This window comes from Tachyglossus aculeatus, chromosome 5 (assembly GCF_015852505.1).
Source record: "Tachyglossus aculeatus isolate mTacAcu1 chromosome 5, mTacAcu1.pri, whole genome shotgun sequence".
In the NCBI taxonomy this organism is placed as follows: domain Eukaryota; kingdom Metazoa; phylum Chordata; class Mammalia; order Monotremata; family Tachyglossidae; genus Tachyglossus; species Tachyglossus aculeatus.
The window spans coordinates 22301007-22319625 of record NC_052070.1 but is presented as its reverse complement, the minus strand read 5'-3'; the positions used below and the strand labels follow the sequence as shown (position 1 = coordinate 22319625).

The 18619-nt window shown below is 44.5% G+C and overlaps 1 protein-coding gene across 4 annotated transcripts in view; it reads left to right on the top strand.

The window, feature by feature from the left end:
- Positions 1-18619, top strand: part of PTPN2 (protein tyrosine phosphatase non-receptor type 2) — a 101645-nt gene that overhangs the window by 13048 nt on the left and 69978 nt on the right. For all 4 annotated transcript variants that reach the window (XM_038746213.1, XM_038746210.1, XM_038746212.1 and 1 more), the window contains exon 2: positions 13854-13944. In XM_038746213.1, coding sequence (XP_038602141.1) covers positions 13854-13944 — 91 coding nt within the window. The remainder of the gene's footprint in view (positions 1-13853; positions 13945-18619) is intronic.

The window sequence follows — 18619 nt, the reverse complement described above, 5'->3', positions numbered from 1 at the left end:
GGGGCTCACAGTCTCAATCCCCATTTTCCAGATGAGGGAACTGAGGCCCAGAGAAGCGAAGTGACTTGCCCAAAGTCACACAGCTGACAATTGGTGGAGCCGGGATTTGAACCCATGACCTCTGACTCCAAAGCCCGCGCTCTTTCCACTGAGCCGCGCTGCTTCTCGAGCCACGCTGCTGCTCAGGGCCAAGCATTGAGGAGCATGGCGACGGTCACCTGCCCAGAAAGACACCTGGGGATGTAGATGCAAATGGATATACTCTATTTTACATACATATTTTACTTATGCATATTTACCATTCTATTTATTTTGTTAATGATGTGCATCTAGCTTTATTTGTTCTGACGATTTGACACCTGTCCACATGTTTTGTTGCCTGTCTCCCTTTTCTAGACCGTGAGCCCGTTGTTGGGTGGGGACCGTCTCTTTATGTTGCCAACTTGTACTTCCCAAGCGCGTAGTACAGTGCTCTGCACACAGTAAGCGCTCAATAAATACGATTGAATGAATGAATACTCTAACCATAATTGGGCCATAAGCAGGGAGGCCAGTAAAAAGTAGCCCCAAAGAACTAAAATCTGGACTTGTGCGAGGTGAAGCCACTGAAGTGTTTATTGATTTGTTACTCTATAAGTATTGATTTATTACTCTATTCTACATGTACATATTTACCATTCCATTTATTTTATTTTGTTAATATGTGTTGTTTTGTCGTCTGTCTCCCCCTTCTAGAGTGTGAGCCCGCTATTGGTTAGGGACCGTCTCTGTATGCTACCAACTTGTACTTCCCAAGCGCTTAGTCCAGTGCTCTGCACACAGTAAGCGTTCAATAAATACGATTAAATGAATGAATGAATGAGAGTAGATGTGTCTCCCCCCCGCCTTACCTCCTTCCCCTCCCCACAGCACCTGTATATATCATCAATCGTATTTATTGAGCGCTTGTACGTATTTATTACTCCATTTATTTTATTTGTACATATTCTATCTTTTTTATTTGGCTACTATCTTTTGTTTTGTTGTCCGTCTCCCCCTTCTAGACTGTGAGCCCGCTATTGGTTAGGGACCGTCTCTGTATGCTACCAACTTGTATTTCCCAAGCGCTTAGTCCAGTGCTCTGCACACAGTAAGCGCTCAATAAATGCGATTGATTGAAGTGGAAGGAGAATGTGTGGGCTTGTGTCCAATAAGGGAGCTAATGCCTTTGGAATTCTTAGTTCATTAAAATTTGAGGGAAAAAATGGACTCTGCCTTTGACTGTGCCCTGGAAACTCCTTGGGCGGGCCGGTGGAGCAGGGAAAGCCCAGAGCCCGTCAGGAGGGATGGACGGAGATCAGGTCATCTCAGTCTAACAAGATTCTCGGGGGCTGGATTGAAGAGGAGGCAACGACCTGATTGTCTTAAAATAAAATCACGTTAAGATAAAACTGATTTAAGAGCTTCTTTGCTTTTCTGGGATTTTACTTCTGAAAATTCTTGACCCTTCCTCCCACCCCCCCAAGGGAAAAAAAAAAGTATATATTGTCTTTGGGACCCTTATACTTGAGAAATCGGACCAAATCTAGGAAGATCTAGAAAGAATAAACCCCCCAAAATGGTGAAAAATTGAGATGAGTCCGAGACTCATGATAATTTTTCCTTCTCAGAAGATGTACTAACTGCTCAGGTATTTCAGGAGCTGGGACACCTTGGCTCTCTTGATACTTCAAGCGGCTTCCTTTTAATGAGATAGATATTTATAGCTGTGATCTCTCTCAGGAGACCTTCACATGTCTTGGAGATGACTGAATAAATTGTGCCTTGAGCTGGAAACACGTACTCTCAAAAGTACACTAGAAGCTGATTAGTCAAACCAATTGGCATCAAGGCTAATTCAGGTAATAATAGCACGTTGACTTAAAATCTACTGTAATTTGGTTATTGCAGTCAAGGACAGCCACCCATGTAACTTTGTGACGTTAGCCAACCTTTTTACTTGTTTACCCGTACTAGCCTCACTTGGGATAACCTAATCTGCTCAAATAATTGACTCTTCAGTGGAGATCCGTGAACGTTGGTTCGGGAAAACTTCGCGTGCGGATACGTATCCCACGTTCCCGTCGGCACTGCCCAAGGTTGTCATTTTGAAATGATATTTTAACCGAGTTGAGGTGGATGGTCCGGATTGCTGGTAGATTTCTGGTGGAGCATAGAGGAAAGGGCAGGAGTTTCCAACGTTCCTCGATACCAGAGTCAGTTGGATGGAGTCTCTCGCCAATCCACCTGCCAAGGCTCATTTGCAACAAAACGCTAAGCCAGTCCTCGTGGAAAGAGCACAGACCTTCGAGTCAGAGGACCTGGGTTCAAATCGGGGATCCTCCAGTTGCCGCTGTGTGACCTTAGACAAGTCAATTAACTTCTCTGTGCCTTAGTGACCTCCTCTGTAAAATGGAGATTAAAACTGTGAGCCTTATATGGGATTGGGACCTTCCAACCTGATTAGCTTGTATCCAGCCCGGCGCTTAGTATGGTGTCTGGCACATAGTAAGTGCTTAATAGTAAGTAAGTGCTTTGGAGGCCTTCCCAGACTGAGCCCCTTCCTTCCTCTCCCCCTCATCCCCCTCTCCATCCCCCCATCTTGCCTCCTTCCCTTCCCCACAGCACCTGTATATATGTATATATGTTTGTACATATTTATTACTCTATTTATTTTACATGTACATATCTATTCTATTTATTTTATTCTGTTGGTATGTTTGGTTTTGTTCTCTGTCTCCCCCTTTTAGACTGTGAGCCCACTGTTGGGTAGGGACTGTCTCTATATGTTGCCAACTTGTACTTCCCAAGCGCTTAGTACAGTGCTCTGCACACAGTAAGCGCTCAATAAATACGATTGATGATGATGATGATGCTTAACAAATACCATTTTAAAAAAAAGTTACTAATTTATCTTTCATTGGGTTGGAAATAAGGCTGGACCTCAACAGCAGATAGGTTTTTTGTTTTTCTTTTCCCCTAAATCCTGGGCTGTTTGTCTTCGGGAGCCATTAATTTATCTTTCACTCGAACTCTGGCTTTGAGTAAAGGTAAAATATGAGGAGAACACCTTCCACATACCACAATAATTTAGGTCCCAGAGTGTCCAGACTTGACAGTCAGGACTGTATATATGTATATATGTTTGTACATATTTATTATTCTATTTATTTATTTTACTTGTACATATCTATTCTATTTATTTTATTTTGTTAGTATGTTTGGTTTTGTTCTCCGTCTCCCCCTTTTAGACTGTGAGCCCTGTTGGGTAGGGACTGTCTCTATATGTTGCCAACTTGTACTTCCCAAGCGCTTAGTACAGTGCTCTGCACACAGTAAGCGCTCAATAAATACGATTGATTGATTGATGAGACCATGCTTATAAGTACAGCTCATGAGAAATCGGGAGTCTGAGCGACTTGAGACGGAGTGAAAGCATCAGTTGCCTGCGGAGTGCCTGCCTCTGGAGACTTGCAGCTTGAGGCTGAAGTGATGGTTTTTGTCCCCTTTTTCTTTATTCTTTCAGTGGCATTTGCGGAGTGCTTACGTGAGCAGAACACTTTACTAAGCGCTTGGGAGGGTACAGTACGATAGAGTTGGTAGCCACGATCTCTGCACCTGTGGAGTTTACAATCTTCAAGGGGAGACAGGCGTTAAAATAAATTGTAGGTAGGGGAAATGACAAAGTATAAGGATGTGGTCATAAGTGCCGTGGGGCTTGAAGTGAGTATCAGAGTGCTTAGAAAACACAGCCAAGTGCATAGGCAACACAGAGGGGAGACTGAGGAGGGAAAATAGGGCTTAATCTGGGAAGGCTTCTGGGAGGAGTTGTGATTTTATGAGGGTTTTGAAGTTGAGGCTACAAAGGTGTTCTGTTGGATATACGAGAGGGGGATATACATTCATTCAATCGTATTTATTGAGCGCTTACTGTGTGCAGAGCACCGTACTAAGTGCTTGGGAAGTACAGGTCGGCAACATATAGAGACTATCCCTACCCAACAACGGGCTCACAGTCTAGAAGGGGGAGACAGACAACAAAACAAAACATGTAGACAGGTGTCAAAACCATCGGGATAGATGAGATCAAAGTACGGAGGTGCCGAGTGTGGGAGTTGGGTTGTAGGCGATCAGCAAGGTGAGATAGGAGGGGGCGAGCTGAATGACTGTCTTAAAGCTGACGGTAAGGAGCTTGTGCGTGATGTAGCGGTGGATGGGCAACCACTGGAGTTTTTTGAGGAGTGGAGACAAGGACTGAACTTTCTGCTGTTCTCCTTGCCTCTTGTCTCTCCCTACTTCAGTCCATACGTCATTAATAATAATAATGACATTTATTAAGCGCTTACTATGTGCAAAGCACTGTTGTAAGCTCTGGGGAGGTAACAAGGTGATCAGGTTGTCCCCCGGGGGCCTCAGTCTTAATCCCCATGAGGTAACTGAGGCACAGAGATGTTAAGTGACTTCCCCAAAGTCACACAGCTGACAACTGGCGGAGCCGGGATTTGAACCCATGACCTCTGACTCCAAAGCCCGGGCTCCTTCCACTGAGCCACGCTGCTTCCCATTCTGCTGCCTGGATCATTTTTCTACAAAAACATTCAGTCCCTGTTTCCCCACTCCTCAGGAATCTCCAGTGGTTGGCCGTCCACCTCTGCATCAAACAGAAACTCTTTACCATAGGCTCTGAAGCACTCAATCACTTGCCCCTTCCTACTTTACCTCACTGCTTTCCTACTACAATCTAGCTCCCACATTTCGCTCCTCTGTTAATAATAATAATAATGATGGTATTAAGCGCTTACTATGTGCAGAGCACTGTTCTAAGCGCTGGGGAGGTTACAAGGTGATCAGGTTGTCCCACGGGGGGCTCACAGTTTTTAATCCCCCATTTTACAGATGAGGTAACTGAGACCCAGAGAAGTGAAGTGACTTGCCCAACGTCACACAGCTGACAGTTGGCGTAGCCGGGATTTGAACCCATGACCTCCGACTCCAAAGCCCGGGCTCTTTCCACTGAGCCATGCTGCTTCTCTGTTGTCAACCTACTCACTGTACCGCCTTCTCGTTCTCGTCTATCTTGCCGCCGACCTCTTGCCCACGTCCTGCCTCCGGCCTGGAACCCTCCCCCTTCATAGGATGATGATGATGATGATGATGGCATTTGTTAAGCGCTTACTATGTGCAGAGCACTGTTCTAAGCGCTGGGGGGAGATACAAGCTGATCAAGTTGTCCCACGTGGGGCTCACAGTTGTAATCCCCATTTTCCAGATGAGGTAACTGGGGCTCAGGGAAGTTAAGTGACTTGCCCAAGGTCACACAGCAGACGTGTGGCGGAGCCGGGATTCGAACCCATGACCTCTGACTCCAAAGCCCAGGCTCTTTCCACTGAGCCACGCTGCTTCCGACAGTCACTCTCTTCACCTTCAAAGCCTTACTGATGGTGCGTCTCCAAGAAACCGTCTCCAACTAGGCCTTTATTTCCTCTTCTCCTATTCCCTCCCATGTTTCCCTTGCACTTGGATTTGCACTCTTTATTTACCCCTCTGTCATCCCCACAGCAATTATGTACATATCCATTATTTATATAAACGTCTGTAGAGTGTAAGCTTGTTGTAGGTAGGGAACGTCTACCAACTCTATTATATTGCACTCTCCCAAGTGATCAGTGCAGTGCTTTGCACACAGTGAGTGCCCCAAAAATGATTTTTTTTTAATTTGGTCGGTTTTTTTTTTTTTTAGGACGGTGATCAGGGCAGTAGATTGAAGTATGGATTGGAGAGGCAGGAAGGTCAGCAAGTAGCAGAGTGGCTTTCATGGTCCTGGAAGTCAGAAAGACCTGGGTTCTAATTCTGTTTCTGCCACATGTCTGCTGTGTGATCTTGGGCAAGTTGTCACTTCACTTCCCTGGGCCTCAATGACCTCATCTGTAAAATGGGGATGAAGATTGTGAGCCCTATGTGGGGCAGGGATTGTGTCCAATCCGATTAGCTTGTATCTACCTCAGCACTTAGTACAGTGCCTGGCACCTAGTAAGCGCTTAAAATACCATTTAAAAAAGAAAGGCTGATGCAGTAGTCAAGATAAAAGAGCCCAGGCTTGGGAGTCAGAGGTCATGGGTTCAAATTCCGGCTTCGCCAAGTGTCAGCTGTGTGACTTTGGGCAAGTCACTTAACTTTTCTGTGCCTCAGTTCCCTCATCTGTAAAATGGGGATGAAGACTGTGAGCGCCACGTGGGACAACCTGATTACCTTGTATCCCCCCTCCCCCGCCAGTGCTTAGAACAGTGCTTGGCACATAGTAAGGGCTTAACAAATGCCATCAAAAAAAAAAGTGCTTGGATCAGCACTATAGCAGGTTGGATGGAAAGGAAGGGTGGATTTAAGAGATCTTGTGATGGTAGAATGGCAGGATTTTGTGACTTCTAATGATTGGGTTGAATGAAAGAGATGAATCGAGGACAATCAATTATATTGAGTGATTACTATGTGCAGAGGACTGTACTAAGCACTTGGGAGAGTTCAGTACAACAGAATTAGCAAACAGGTTCCCCACCTATAATGAGTTTACAGTCTAGAGGGATAATGCCAAGGGTATGGGCTTTTGACAGGGAGGATGGTGGTGTTGACTACAATCATAGGAAAGTCATTTGACAACAGATTTCCAGGCTTGCTTATCCCAGGCTCCAGCAGGACCTCAGAGTTCAGTGCTTAGAACAGTGCTTGGCACACAGTAAGTGCTTAACAAATACCATCATTATAATTCTGAGCAGGGCTGAAAAGACCCCAGATTGAGGCTTTGTGATCCATTGACTCTTTGAAGCGTGTTCTTCACGCCCAAGGCCTAACCCACCTGCTCCCACAGCAAAAGTTCCACCCTTTGCACCCTCCTCCGTCAACGTGGAAAGTTTTTACGTGTAATAGGAAAATAGGAAGGCTCTTCTAAATGGCACAGTGGTTACCAGGAGTCTGCCTTAGTAATGGAGTTAGGTTTCACAGCTGACAGTTGGGTGACTCATGGAGAGTTGAGGAAAGAGAGGAGTGGGTCTTGTAGGGGAGAAGGGTAGGGCATGGGGAGAGGCAGAAAGAATGAGGGGAACAGGACTTCATGTACCCTGTCGACTTGCATCATAACTGCCCCGCTTTGCCACGTAAATAGGGGTGGGGCCATTTCTCGAAGTCATGTAAGCGTTAAGTCTAGTATTACGTTAAGTGCCGTCGAGTCGTTTCTCATTCATAGCGACTCCACGGTTATACTTTCTCCAGAACGTCCGGTCCTCTGCCATAATCCGCAACCCCTCTACCAGTTCTTCCGTTATCGTCGTTAGGGTCTCTATCCATCTTGCTGCTGGTCTGCCTCTTCCACGTTTTTCCTGCATGGAAGAGGCACCCAGTGAAGAAACCCCGCCTTCCCGCTCCTCTTCCCAGCTCTCATTTCAAAGAAGAAACTCCCCCCGTGCGTGCCACTAGAACTCTGCACAATTATGTGGAATAGGAAAGCAATTTTAGATTTCCTCCTCAGAAGTCAGGTTGGGAAAATTATGTAGTGGGAACGATTGCGAGTAAATAATATGGTGTTGTTCATTTCCCCTATTGAAGGCCTGAGAATTTTTGGTGCATCTAATAGCATGAATGGTGTTGCATATTACGTTTGGTGGGTCTTTGATGCCTTAGGTCGGGGAACTCACAGGAAAAGTTTATTTGAGACGTATGGGGAACAGCATGAAAGGCAAGCTCATTACGAATGAAGCAAATAAGGAAAGCCCAACACTATGGCAACTTATCTCCCCATTGAAAGGTCTCGTCAATAAATAATATTGATGGTCTGCTAATTGGATTGACAAGGAAATCAGCTATCTGCATTAAAAGGTGCAGTTTGGGGAAGTAAGGTTTGATAGTCACTTGAGAAGGAATAAGTGATGCCATCAGAGTTATTTGTCTAGCATGAATCACTGTAAAATACTCGAGTTTGAGTTCCCCATTGAGAGGAAAATTACCGAGAATGTTATCAGTAAGTCTGAATGAGCTGGCAGTGGTTAAATGATTGAACGTCATGAGTACTGTAACATGTGGTTTGCTCTGACTTTGTGGTATTTATTGAATGCTTATTTTGTGCACAGCACTGTACTAAGCATTTGGGGGAGTTGGAAGACCGGATCCATGCCTTCAGAAGTGATGCAAGCAAAAATTAAGTAGTCATTACCCATTTTTTTTTTTTTGCTATAAGGATCTACTTGGAGAGATATTTTTTTTCCTATGGTATTTAAGCGCTAACTACATGCCAGACACTATTCTAAGCTCTGGGGTAGATACAAGATAATCAGGGTGGACACAGTCCCTATCCCACCCAGGGCTCACAGTCTTAATCCCCATTTTACAAATGAGGTAACCGAAGCACAGAGAGGAGTGTGGGTCTTGTAGGGAATGGGGAGAGGCGGGCAGCAGAAAGAATGAGGGGAATTGGACTTCATATACCCTATCGACTTGCATAATTGCCCCATTTTGCCACGTAAATAGGGCTGGGGCTATCGCTCGAAGTCATGTAAACGTTAAGTCTAGTATTATGAGGAACAAGGGAACAAAAATAAAATGGAGGGGAGAAGGAAAAGAAAGGTAAGAGGGCACCTGAGACTGTATCTCAAGGTCACCCAAAAGACAAGTGGTGGAGCTGGGAGTAGAACCCAGGTCCTCTGATTGAGGTAGTTCCAAATTTTATTTTCTTATTGAGCCAATTTTATTAAGACTTTATTAGAACTGTTTGGTGGTGATTCTCTAGTGCCAAATGCATTAGGTTGTAAGATCAGGCACCATGCCTTTTACTTACATTGTAGTCTCCCAACAACCCAGGACAATACTTGGACGCAGGTGCTCAATAAATACTGCAGGATAAATGAATATATATGTCCCGAGGCTAAGTGCCATATTAAGCACAGTATGCGCCCACTAGAGTAGACTGCCCTTGGTGATGATTTTGGTTTGTGCCATAACCTCTGCCGGCTGGTCCCCGGTGGGGGACAGGCTTCAAACTCTCACTTTCTCCCTTTGAGGCTCCTTCCTGACCCTAAGCCAGCTGCAAATACTAGACTCTAGACTGTAAGCGCGGTGTGGGCAGGGAATGTGTCTGTTGTACGTTCCCAAGCTCTTAGTACGGTGCTCTGCATACAGTAAATGCTCAGTAAATACGATCGACTGACTGACTGGTGGCCTCAAGGTCGCAGTTATTGCACCGGTCCGTGATGCCTTCAAGCCGTTTCCTTCTGACCTGATCTGACCCCCTGAGCCAGATTCCGTCTTGGGCTAGCTCTAGACCTTAAGCTCCTTGTGGGCAGGGAACCTACCCACCACATCTGTTGTACTGTGCTCACCCAAGCACTTAGTACAGTGCTCTGCACACAAGAAGCACTAAGTAAATCAGATCGATCGATCTAGCCGCAGGCACGATTTTGGCCGCCCCGGGTTGGGAATTTCGTTATTGAAGGCAGAGAACATTGATAGCAGTGAACACGGGGCATTCTAGCCGCGAGCACTGCATAACAATGTATATGTATATACATATACATATACCTGTATATATGTATATATGTTTGTGCATACTTATTACTCTATTCATTTTACTTGTACATATCTATTCTATTTCTTGTATGTTTGGTTTTGTTCTCTGTCTCCCCCTTTTAGACCGTGAGCCCACTGTTGGATAGGGACTGTCTCTATATGTTGCCAATTTGTACTTCCCAAGCGCTTAGTACAGTGCTCTGCACACAGTAAGCGCTCAATAAATACGATTGATGGTGATAACAATCTGTGGATTTGACTCAGCAGCAGAAGCTAAGCCCAGGAATGAATAAATATGTTAAAATTACACTGTCCAGGGTTTAATATTTTTGTCTCTTGCTCTTCCCTCCCCTCGGCACCATCAGTCACGGAGGGAAAAGACTTCATCCAGTTGGGATTTTCCAGTCTTCAAAAGAATGGGTGTGTTGGGGTGGATCTGACTCCCTGTTTTCTTTCTTTTTTCGTATATATTTCAGTATACTTTTTAATGTTGCAGCTGGGGTATAATCTGATAACCAAACTAGAAAATGCAAGAATACAATGCGAGGTGGGGTTGTTGGTTTTTTTTTTTTTTTTTTTTTGTGTGTGTGTGTGTGTGTGTGTGTGTGTTTTATGGTATTTGTGCCAGGCACTGTAGTAAGCGCTGGGGTGAATACAAGCTAATCAGTTTGGACGCACTTTGTGTTCCACATGGGGCTCACAGCCGTAATCCCCATTTTACAGAGGCGGTAACTGAGGCACAGAAAAGTGAATTGACTTGCCCAAGATCACGCGACAAGGGGTGGAGCTGGGATTAGAACCCTTGCTCTTTCCATTAAGCCACGCTGCTTCTCAATTTAGCAAGGTGATAAATAGTGATAAGTCAGACTCTGTACAGATTTTTAAAAAATCTGATTACATGACGGTGTGTATATATCACCCTTGCAGTTAGTGCCTTACAGCTCGCTTTACTTGCAGTCCTTACTTGCTTACTTACATTCCTTACTTGCTGCTGTTCCCCAGCGGAAATCAGAGGTAGAGTAAGTCCAGAGGAACAGCTGGGAATGAGCGAATATTGGGAGTTGGAGCCTCATAGCATTAGCATCCTATTTCACCTCACTTATCTCCTCCAACCCAGCCCACACACTCTGCTCCTTTAGTGATAACCTCACAGTGCCTCGATCTCACCTGTCTCACCGCCAACCCCGGCCCACGTCCTGCTCTGGCCTTAAGTCCACCAGACAGTTACCTTCCCCGCTCCCCTTCAAAGCCTTACTGAAGGCACATCTCCTCCAGGAGGCCTTCCCAGATTGCCCCCCCCGCCACCTTCCCCTTCTCCCACTCCCTTCCTTCTGTGTTGCCCTGCTGTCCACCTTTCGTTCTTCCCCCTCCCAGCCCCACAGCACTTAGGTATATTTTGGTAATTTTATTTATTTGTGTTGATGTCTGTCTCCCCTCTTCTAGCGCATCATCATAATAATAATAATAATAATAATGATGATGGCATTTATTAAGCGCTTACTATGTGCAAAGCACTGTACTAAGCGCTGGGGTAGATACAAGGTAATCAAGTTGTCCCACGTGGGGCTCACAGACTTAATCCCCATTTTCCAGATGAGGGAACTAGGCCCAGAGAAGTGAAGCGACTTGCCCCAAGTCACCCAGCTGACAAGTGGCGGAGCCGGGATTCGAACCCATGACCTCTGACTCCAAAGCCCGGGCTCTTTCCACTGAGCCGCGCTGCTTCTCTTCTCTTCACGCTGCTTCGCTTCATGGGCAGCGAATGTCACTGTTGATGGTATTGTACTTTCCCAAGCCTCACTACAGTGCTCTGCACACAGTAGGTGCTCGACAAATGCGATCGAATTAATGAGCGGATGAATCAGTGCCGTCGGTTTCCTGGAAGAGAAATAACTGTCTCGACTCAAGTGGCAGTAATGCTTTCCTGTTATATGACTCTTGCCAGTGACAGAGAGGTGACCTCCAACCCTTCCCTCCCCCCATCTAATATGCCAGGGACTTGTGCTTGTAATACTGTCACTCAAAGAAAAAATACTAAGCCTCTGACACATCCTAAATCAGCAAAGGGCCAGTGGGATGGGATGTCTGTTGGAGTCCCTTTTAGTAGGTTTCTTGTAGAACACTGGGTTCAGCCCCAGCATTTAGCACCGTGCTTGGCACATGGTAGTGTTTAATAAATCATCCTTTCGATTTTCTCACAGTCAGATCTTTTCTGGAATCGAAGTCATGGCAGTCATTGAACATCCTCTGGATGTAGGACCCTGTAGTAAGTGCTTGGAAAGTATAAAACAAAAGTATAATATGTTCCCTGCTCATAAGGAGGTTACATACTAGGGGAGGCAGGCATAAAAATATCTATCAGTTGATTAGTCAAAATATAAATATGAATGTAAAGTCGAATAAACATGCGTCATTGCTGTGGACAGGTCTTGATAACTATCTAATGTCCAAATCCCTTCCTTTCAATGGATCCATTATTTTCATTTATATTGCTTGACTTGCTTGTTTTTCTCCCCCAAATCCCCCAAATGAAATATTGTCAAAAGCTTCTGATCTGAGTCTTAGATTGTAGCCTAGGTGCCAAGGGAAGCAGCACAGCCTAATGGAAAGAGTGCAAGTCTGGAACTCAGAGGACCTGGGTTCTAATCCCACCACTTGTCTGCTCTGTGACCTTGAGCAAGTCACTTAACTTCCATGTGCCTCAGTTATGTCATCTGTAAAATGGAGAGTCTGACTGTGAGCCCTATGTGGAACATGGACTGGGTCCAACCTGATTGTTTTGTATCTACCCCAGCACGTAGTAGAGAGCCTGGCACATAGTAAGCGCTTAATAATAATAATGTTGGTATTTGTTAAGCGCTTACTATGTGCCAAGCACTGTTCTAAGCACTGGGGTAGATACAAGATAATCAGGTTGTCCTTAACAAATACCACTTAGAAAAAGGATTCCTTTTGAATCTGAGTGTGGAAAGGGGCTGGATCTGTAAAAGGAGCAAGCTGGATAGTTCTTGGGACTGGGAGGTGAATTTTGATGAGCAAACAGACCTGGAAGTCAGAGGACCTGGATTTTAATCGTCGCCCAGTCCCTTACCTGTTGTGTGATCCCTTAACTTCTCCTTGCCTCAGTTTTTCCATGTGTAAAATGGGGATTCGATGCCTGTTCTCCTTCCTACTTAGACCGAGAGCCCCAGGTAGGACAAGGGACTGTTCCAAACTGATGATCTTGCATCTACTCCAGTGCTCTTAGAATAGAGCGTGGCACGGAGTAAGTGCTTAAGAAATACCACTCTGATAATTAATAATAAGGCCAGGCCCGTAGCTCTCATTAGTGTATGTTGGAAGCACTCGGGTCTAATCAGAAATCTGGCATGGCTGGGCCCCAAAGACTGTGGGTGGGAAAAAAAATGGCTTCACCTTTGCTGCTGAAATCCCACGTGAGAGTTTTGTGCTGGACGTATCTGACAGCGTATTGTGTTTTGTTTTTTTCATATTGAGCGCTTACAGTGTGAAGAGCACTGTACTAAGCGCTTGGGAAGTACAAGTCGGCAACATATAGAGACGGTCCCTACCCAACAACGGGCTCACACATTAGAAGCGGGAGACAGACAACAAAACTCCCAGGAGAGCCAGCTTGTCCTAGTGAACAGAGCATGGGCCTAGGGAGTCAGAAGGACCTGGGTTCTAATCCTGGCTCCACCGCTTGTCTGCTTTGTGACCTTGGGCAAATCACCTAAAATCTGTGCTTCAGTTATCTCACCCGTAAAATGGGACTAAGACTATAAGCCACATGTGGGACAGAAACTGTCTAGCCTGATTACCTGGTACCTCTCTTAGAAAAGTGCCTGGCACGTTGTAAGCCTTAACGAATATCACTAAAAAAGAAAAAGTCAGTTCTTACCTCTGGGTCCGAGGATTTGGGCCAGGGTTGGAGAAGAGCCAAAATGGGGTGGGATGAGGACTGTCCTCTTAGTTATGTAAGAGGTTAGAGGATGGCTGACCATTGGATATTGAAGCAGGGACCAGATGATGGAAAAAGACTCCACGTTGAACAGGAAAGCAGGGGAAACCCATATGAATGCTCAATTTTTCTTCAATGCTGAAATAAAATTTTGCTTTGAAAGTTGAAGACCAACCAGACTCTATGAATTCCATTAGAATAGCTCTAATATGTGGGGGTCTGTACGTGGGTTAGGTTGACAGTAGCTTATTGTTGGAAAAAAAATAGTTGTCTATTGTAAATCGTTTGCCGGCGAGAGTTTATTAAATTATATCTTCATTGTTTTCAGGAAATTCGGAATCAGTCCCATGACTATCCTCACAGAGTGGCAAAATCTTTAGAAAACAGAAATCGAAACAGATACAGAGATGTCAGTCCATGTAAGTACTTGGTGTTTGTGATGCTGCTGTTGTGGGAAGGGAAGATTTATGTTAAAAGTTTCTGAATAACATTAATACCTCTTTTTTTTATATACTTTGGCACAGATGTCCTGGAAAATAGTTTCTAATTGTATACATAATTTTATAGAAATACATTACCAAAGCTCATAAATGAACCACATAGAGCAAATTTATAGAGTCGTTTCCATTGATTCGTCCATGTTGAAATCTACGTTTTGATTTAGTCCTGGTTAATACATCTAACTAAATTTAAGATGATTCAAACCTGCCTATTCTTAAACTTCTTATTAAAATAAACTTTCTTTTTGGAGTGCATAAGTATTCCACATCTACTTCAATTTATTTCCATCTTCATCTTTCAGAACCATCCAAAACTCTCTCACCTGAGGGTACATTTGGCTGAATGAAGTCAATAATAAAATGAAACTAGTAAGAGTCACTGAAGTCCAGCACTTAGAACAGTGCTTTGCACATAGTAAGCGCTTAATAAATGCCATAATAATAATAATAATAATAATAATTATTATTATTATTATTACCAACTTGTGGTGGCTGCTAACTCTAAAGAAAGTGTTTCCCATTTGGAAGCTCCATTACAATGCTTCTAATAATAGAAACTCCTCTCAGTTATTGGAGACATTAAAATGGCAACTGAAATCAGATGTCTCCCTCTCTTTAACCAGTGCTGTAGTTTTAAACTCATCCACCATCAAACCATTGAAGAGCCACCAACAGGAGCAAATTCAACTGGGTTTAGTCTTACTTCTCTCTGTACCCATGCCTGATTTATTTATAGTCAGATGAATGGTCAAAGGAAGAGCTGCATTGGCACAAAGGATAAGCAAAAACCTGATGGTCGATATCTGAGTGCCGACAATAGGCCTGAATGACATTGGTAAGCACTAGAAAGACATAAAAAAGAAAAATCACCATCCCTATGGGCAGAGAATTTGTCTACCAACTCTGTTTTATTGTACTCTCCCAAGCGCTTACTACAGTGGCTCAGCTGCCTTCGACATTGTTCACCACCTACTTCTGCTGGAAATGTTATCCAGATGTGTCTTTGCTAACTTTGCCCTCTTCCGATTCTCCTATCTGCTGACTTTCCCGTCTCCTGTCTCTCCCCACTCCAGTCGAGATACTTCAGTTTGCTGCGCAGATCGTTTTTCTACAGAAATGTTCAGTCTGTGTTTCCCCACTCCTCAAGAATCTCCAGTGGGTTGCCCCTCCACCTCCTCATCAAACGGAAACTCCTTACCATAGACTTTAGAGCACTCAATCTTAATTCCCTGATTTCATCTTACAACCCAGCCTGCACATTTTGCATCTCTAATGGCAGCCTACTCATTCCAGTGCCAACTACTCACCTCGAGCTTGCCTATCTTGCTGCCGACCTCTCGCCGACATCTGCCTCTGGCCTGGAATGCCCTCCCTTCTTATATCTGACAGACGTCCATTCTCCCCACCTTCAAAACCTTATTAAAAAGCACATCTCCAAGAGGCCATTCCCAACTAAACTCTCACCTCTTCTCCCACTCCCTTCTGTGTCACCCTTGCACTTGATTTACACCATTTATTCACCCCTTCCTCAGCCCTACAGCACTTCTGTAATTTATTTTCACGTCTGTCTCCCCTTCTAGACTCTAAGCATGTTATAATAATAATAATAATGGTATTTGTTAAGCACTCACTGAGCGCCAGGCACTGTACTAAGCGGTCGGGTGGATACAGGCAAATCAGGTTGGACACTGTCCCTGTCACACATGGGCTCACAGTCTCAATCCCCATTTTACCGGTGAGGTAACTGAGTCCCAGTGAAGTGACTTGCCCAAGGTCACACAGCAGGCACGTGCGGAACTGGGATTAGAACCCATGACCTTCTGACTCCCAGGGCTGTGCTCTATCCACTAAGCCGTGCTGCGGGAACATGTCCACTAACTCTGTTACATTGTACTCTCCCAAGTGCTTGGTACAGTGTTCTGCATACAGTAAGCACTCAATAACTACCATTGTTAGGTAAATGCCAAGTTTGCCGAAGGAGTGGAGTGACCAGAAAAGTGAGGTTTATAGGGGAGGATAATAAAATTAAATCTACTGCGTGCATAGCCCTGGGTTATCTCCAGTATATCAGATCAGGCACTGTCCCTGTCCCACTCAGCGAGATAGAGTAGCCATTTTATCCCCATTTTGCAGAGGAGGAAACTGCGGACCACCAATGTTAAGACTTGGCCAAGGTCACACAGCAGGGACGTGGCAGAGTTGGGACTAAAACCTGGGTTTTCTGACTCTCGGGTCAGTGTTCTAATAATAATAATAATAATAATAATAATAATAATAATAGCATGTATTAAGTGCTTACTATGTGCAAAGCACTGTTCTAAGCGCTGGGGTGGTTACAGGGTGATCAGGTTGTCCCACGGGGGGCTCACAGTCTTAATCCCCACTTTACAGATGAGGGAACTGAGGCCCAGTGAAGTGACTTGTCCAAAGTCACACAGCTGACAATTGGCGGAGCCGGGATTTGAACCCATGACCTCTGACTCCAAAGCCCGGGCTCTTTCCACTGAGGCACACTGCTTCTCTATCCACCGGGCCCCACTCGTGACCTTTTAGAAGGGCTGCGAAAGAGGGATGGGATGTGGTTTGGCAAAGCTGAGCTGAGAGGGGGTTCTAGGCTGTGGAAAAGTGGGATACTGGGATGAATAGTGCGACAGTTGGGAAACAGTGTGGGAGGAGCCATTGAAAAGGGAGAGGTCGAAGATTGTGGTCAGGGCATGAAGAAGGAAGAGGGCACTCCTTGCCGTCTGTTCTCATAGAGGAGGGTGGGCCATATGACATTTTCTTCCATATCCCAAACATCTCCTCTCACAAACCTCTTCTTGTCTATGTATTTATCCAAATCCCTCTTGAACCGATTATGTGTTTGGTTTGCACAATTTCCCGTAATACCAAATTCCCTGTGCTTACCGCCAACTGTGGGTGGCACTGAGTGAATCCAACTGCAGAATATCTGCTTTGTTGACCGATCATTGTTGGTTTCTTATGGCACATTGAATATTAGGGGAAATAAGACAGTTTCGAATTATTTTCTTTCCAGTAAGCTGAAGAATCTAGTCCAGTGTAAGTGTTAATTATAGCAAGGGCAAGGCAAGAAGCAGTCGGTGCACTGAATGACCATAATAGTCGACCACAGCCTTGACACTTGGAGAGCCATTCGTCTGCCACGGCCGTTCTTCAGTAATCAATCGATCAATCGCATTTATTGAGCGCTTACTGTGTGCAGAGCACTGTACTAAGCACTTGGGAAGTACAAGATGGCAACATATAGAGACAGTCCCTGCCCAACAGTGGGCTCACAGTCTAAAAGGGGGAGACAGAGAACAAAACCAAACATACTAACAAAATAAAATAAATAGAATAGCTATGTACAAGTAAAATAAATAAATAGAGTAAGAGTGGAAGCAAATTGTTCTAATCCTGGCTCCGCCGCTTGTCTTCTGTGTGACTTTGGGCTAGTCACTTCACTTCTCCGGGCCTCAGTTACCACATCTGTAAAATGGCGATAGAGACTTAGAGCCCCCTATGAGACGTAGACTGTGTCCAACCCGATTATCTTGTACAAATGCCGGGTACAGAGTAAGCGCTTAACAAATACCGTTAAAAGAATCAATGTTGTGGGGCTGGTAAAGAGCCCCAGCCTGGAAGCCTCGAAGCCCTTAGTGGAGAAGACAAGAAGCATATGATGCTTCTTGATGGAGGCATATTTGGATGCCGAGGGGTAAATTAACATATTATTTACTTGGAAGTACTCTGTTATCCACCCAAAATAATTTGGAATCTCATTTGAAGAGCAAACACCAGGACTTCAAAGTGTTTTGTGCTGAACACCTTGATCATGTGAGTTGAATAACTTCAGTGCCTAGAGTCCTTCCATGGGAGGGCAATGCATGCTACACCAAAAGAAGTGCCAACTTGACCACTAGATGGGCAGGCTGATATTTTTCCGTTAAAATTTCTTTATCTTGACTTTTTTTTTCAGGCAGCTACTGAAAGTGGAAAATTTCTTTTATAAAATCTCTTAGAATTTTCCACATAATCCAGATTATTACTTAATATTACCCCCCCATGTAGTGGCCTAAGGTCACAAAATCACTGTATGCCTCTTGGGTCTGTGGACTACAGGCTCGCTGTGGGTAGGGAGTGTGTTTATTGTTATATTGTACTCTCCCAAGCACTTAGTGCTCTGCACACATTAAGCCCTTAGTAAATACGATTGACTTACTGACTGAGTGCCGCTTTGCTCTCTGCCTCCGTTCTCTGTGACCAGTAAAGAGAGAGAAACTGATTTTTCCACCCATGTCTCAGTTAACTTGTGAGGGCAGATGAAAGTCTGAAATGCTTTGTACTCTGTCAAGAAAGCATGGCATGAATTCAAGGATTTCTCTTGTTCTCACTCTTTGATAAATGAAACCTATTTGATTTGGGAGACTCTTGGAGAAATCAAATAGCAAAGTTAAATGAAGTGATCTGGTGCTTTGAGCCCAATATGGACTGAAAGGGGAGTACTCGTTACAAAATAACAAGTACGTTCAGTTTTGATCCATGCCCTGATGAAACTTTAGGTTTATTTGACCTGAAGAGATTTACACAGATT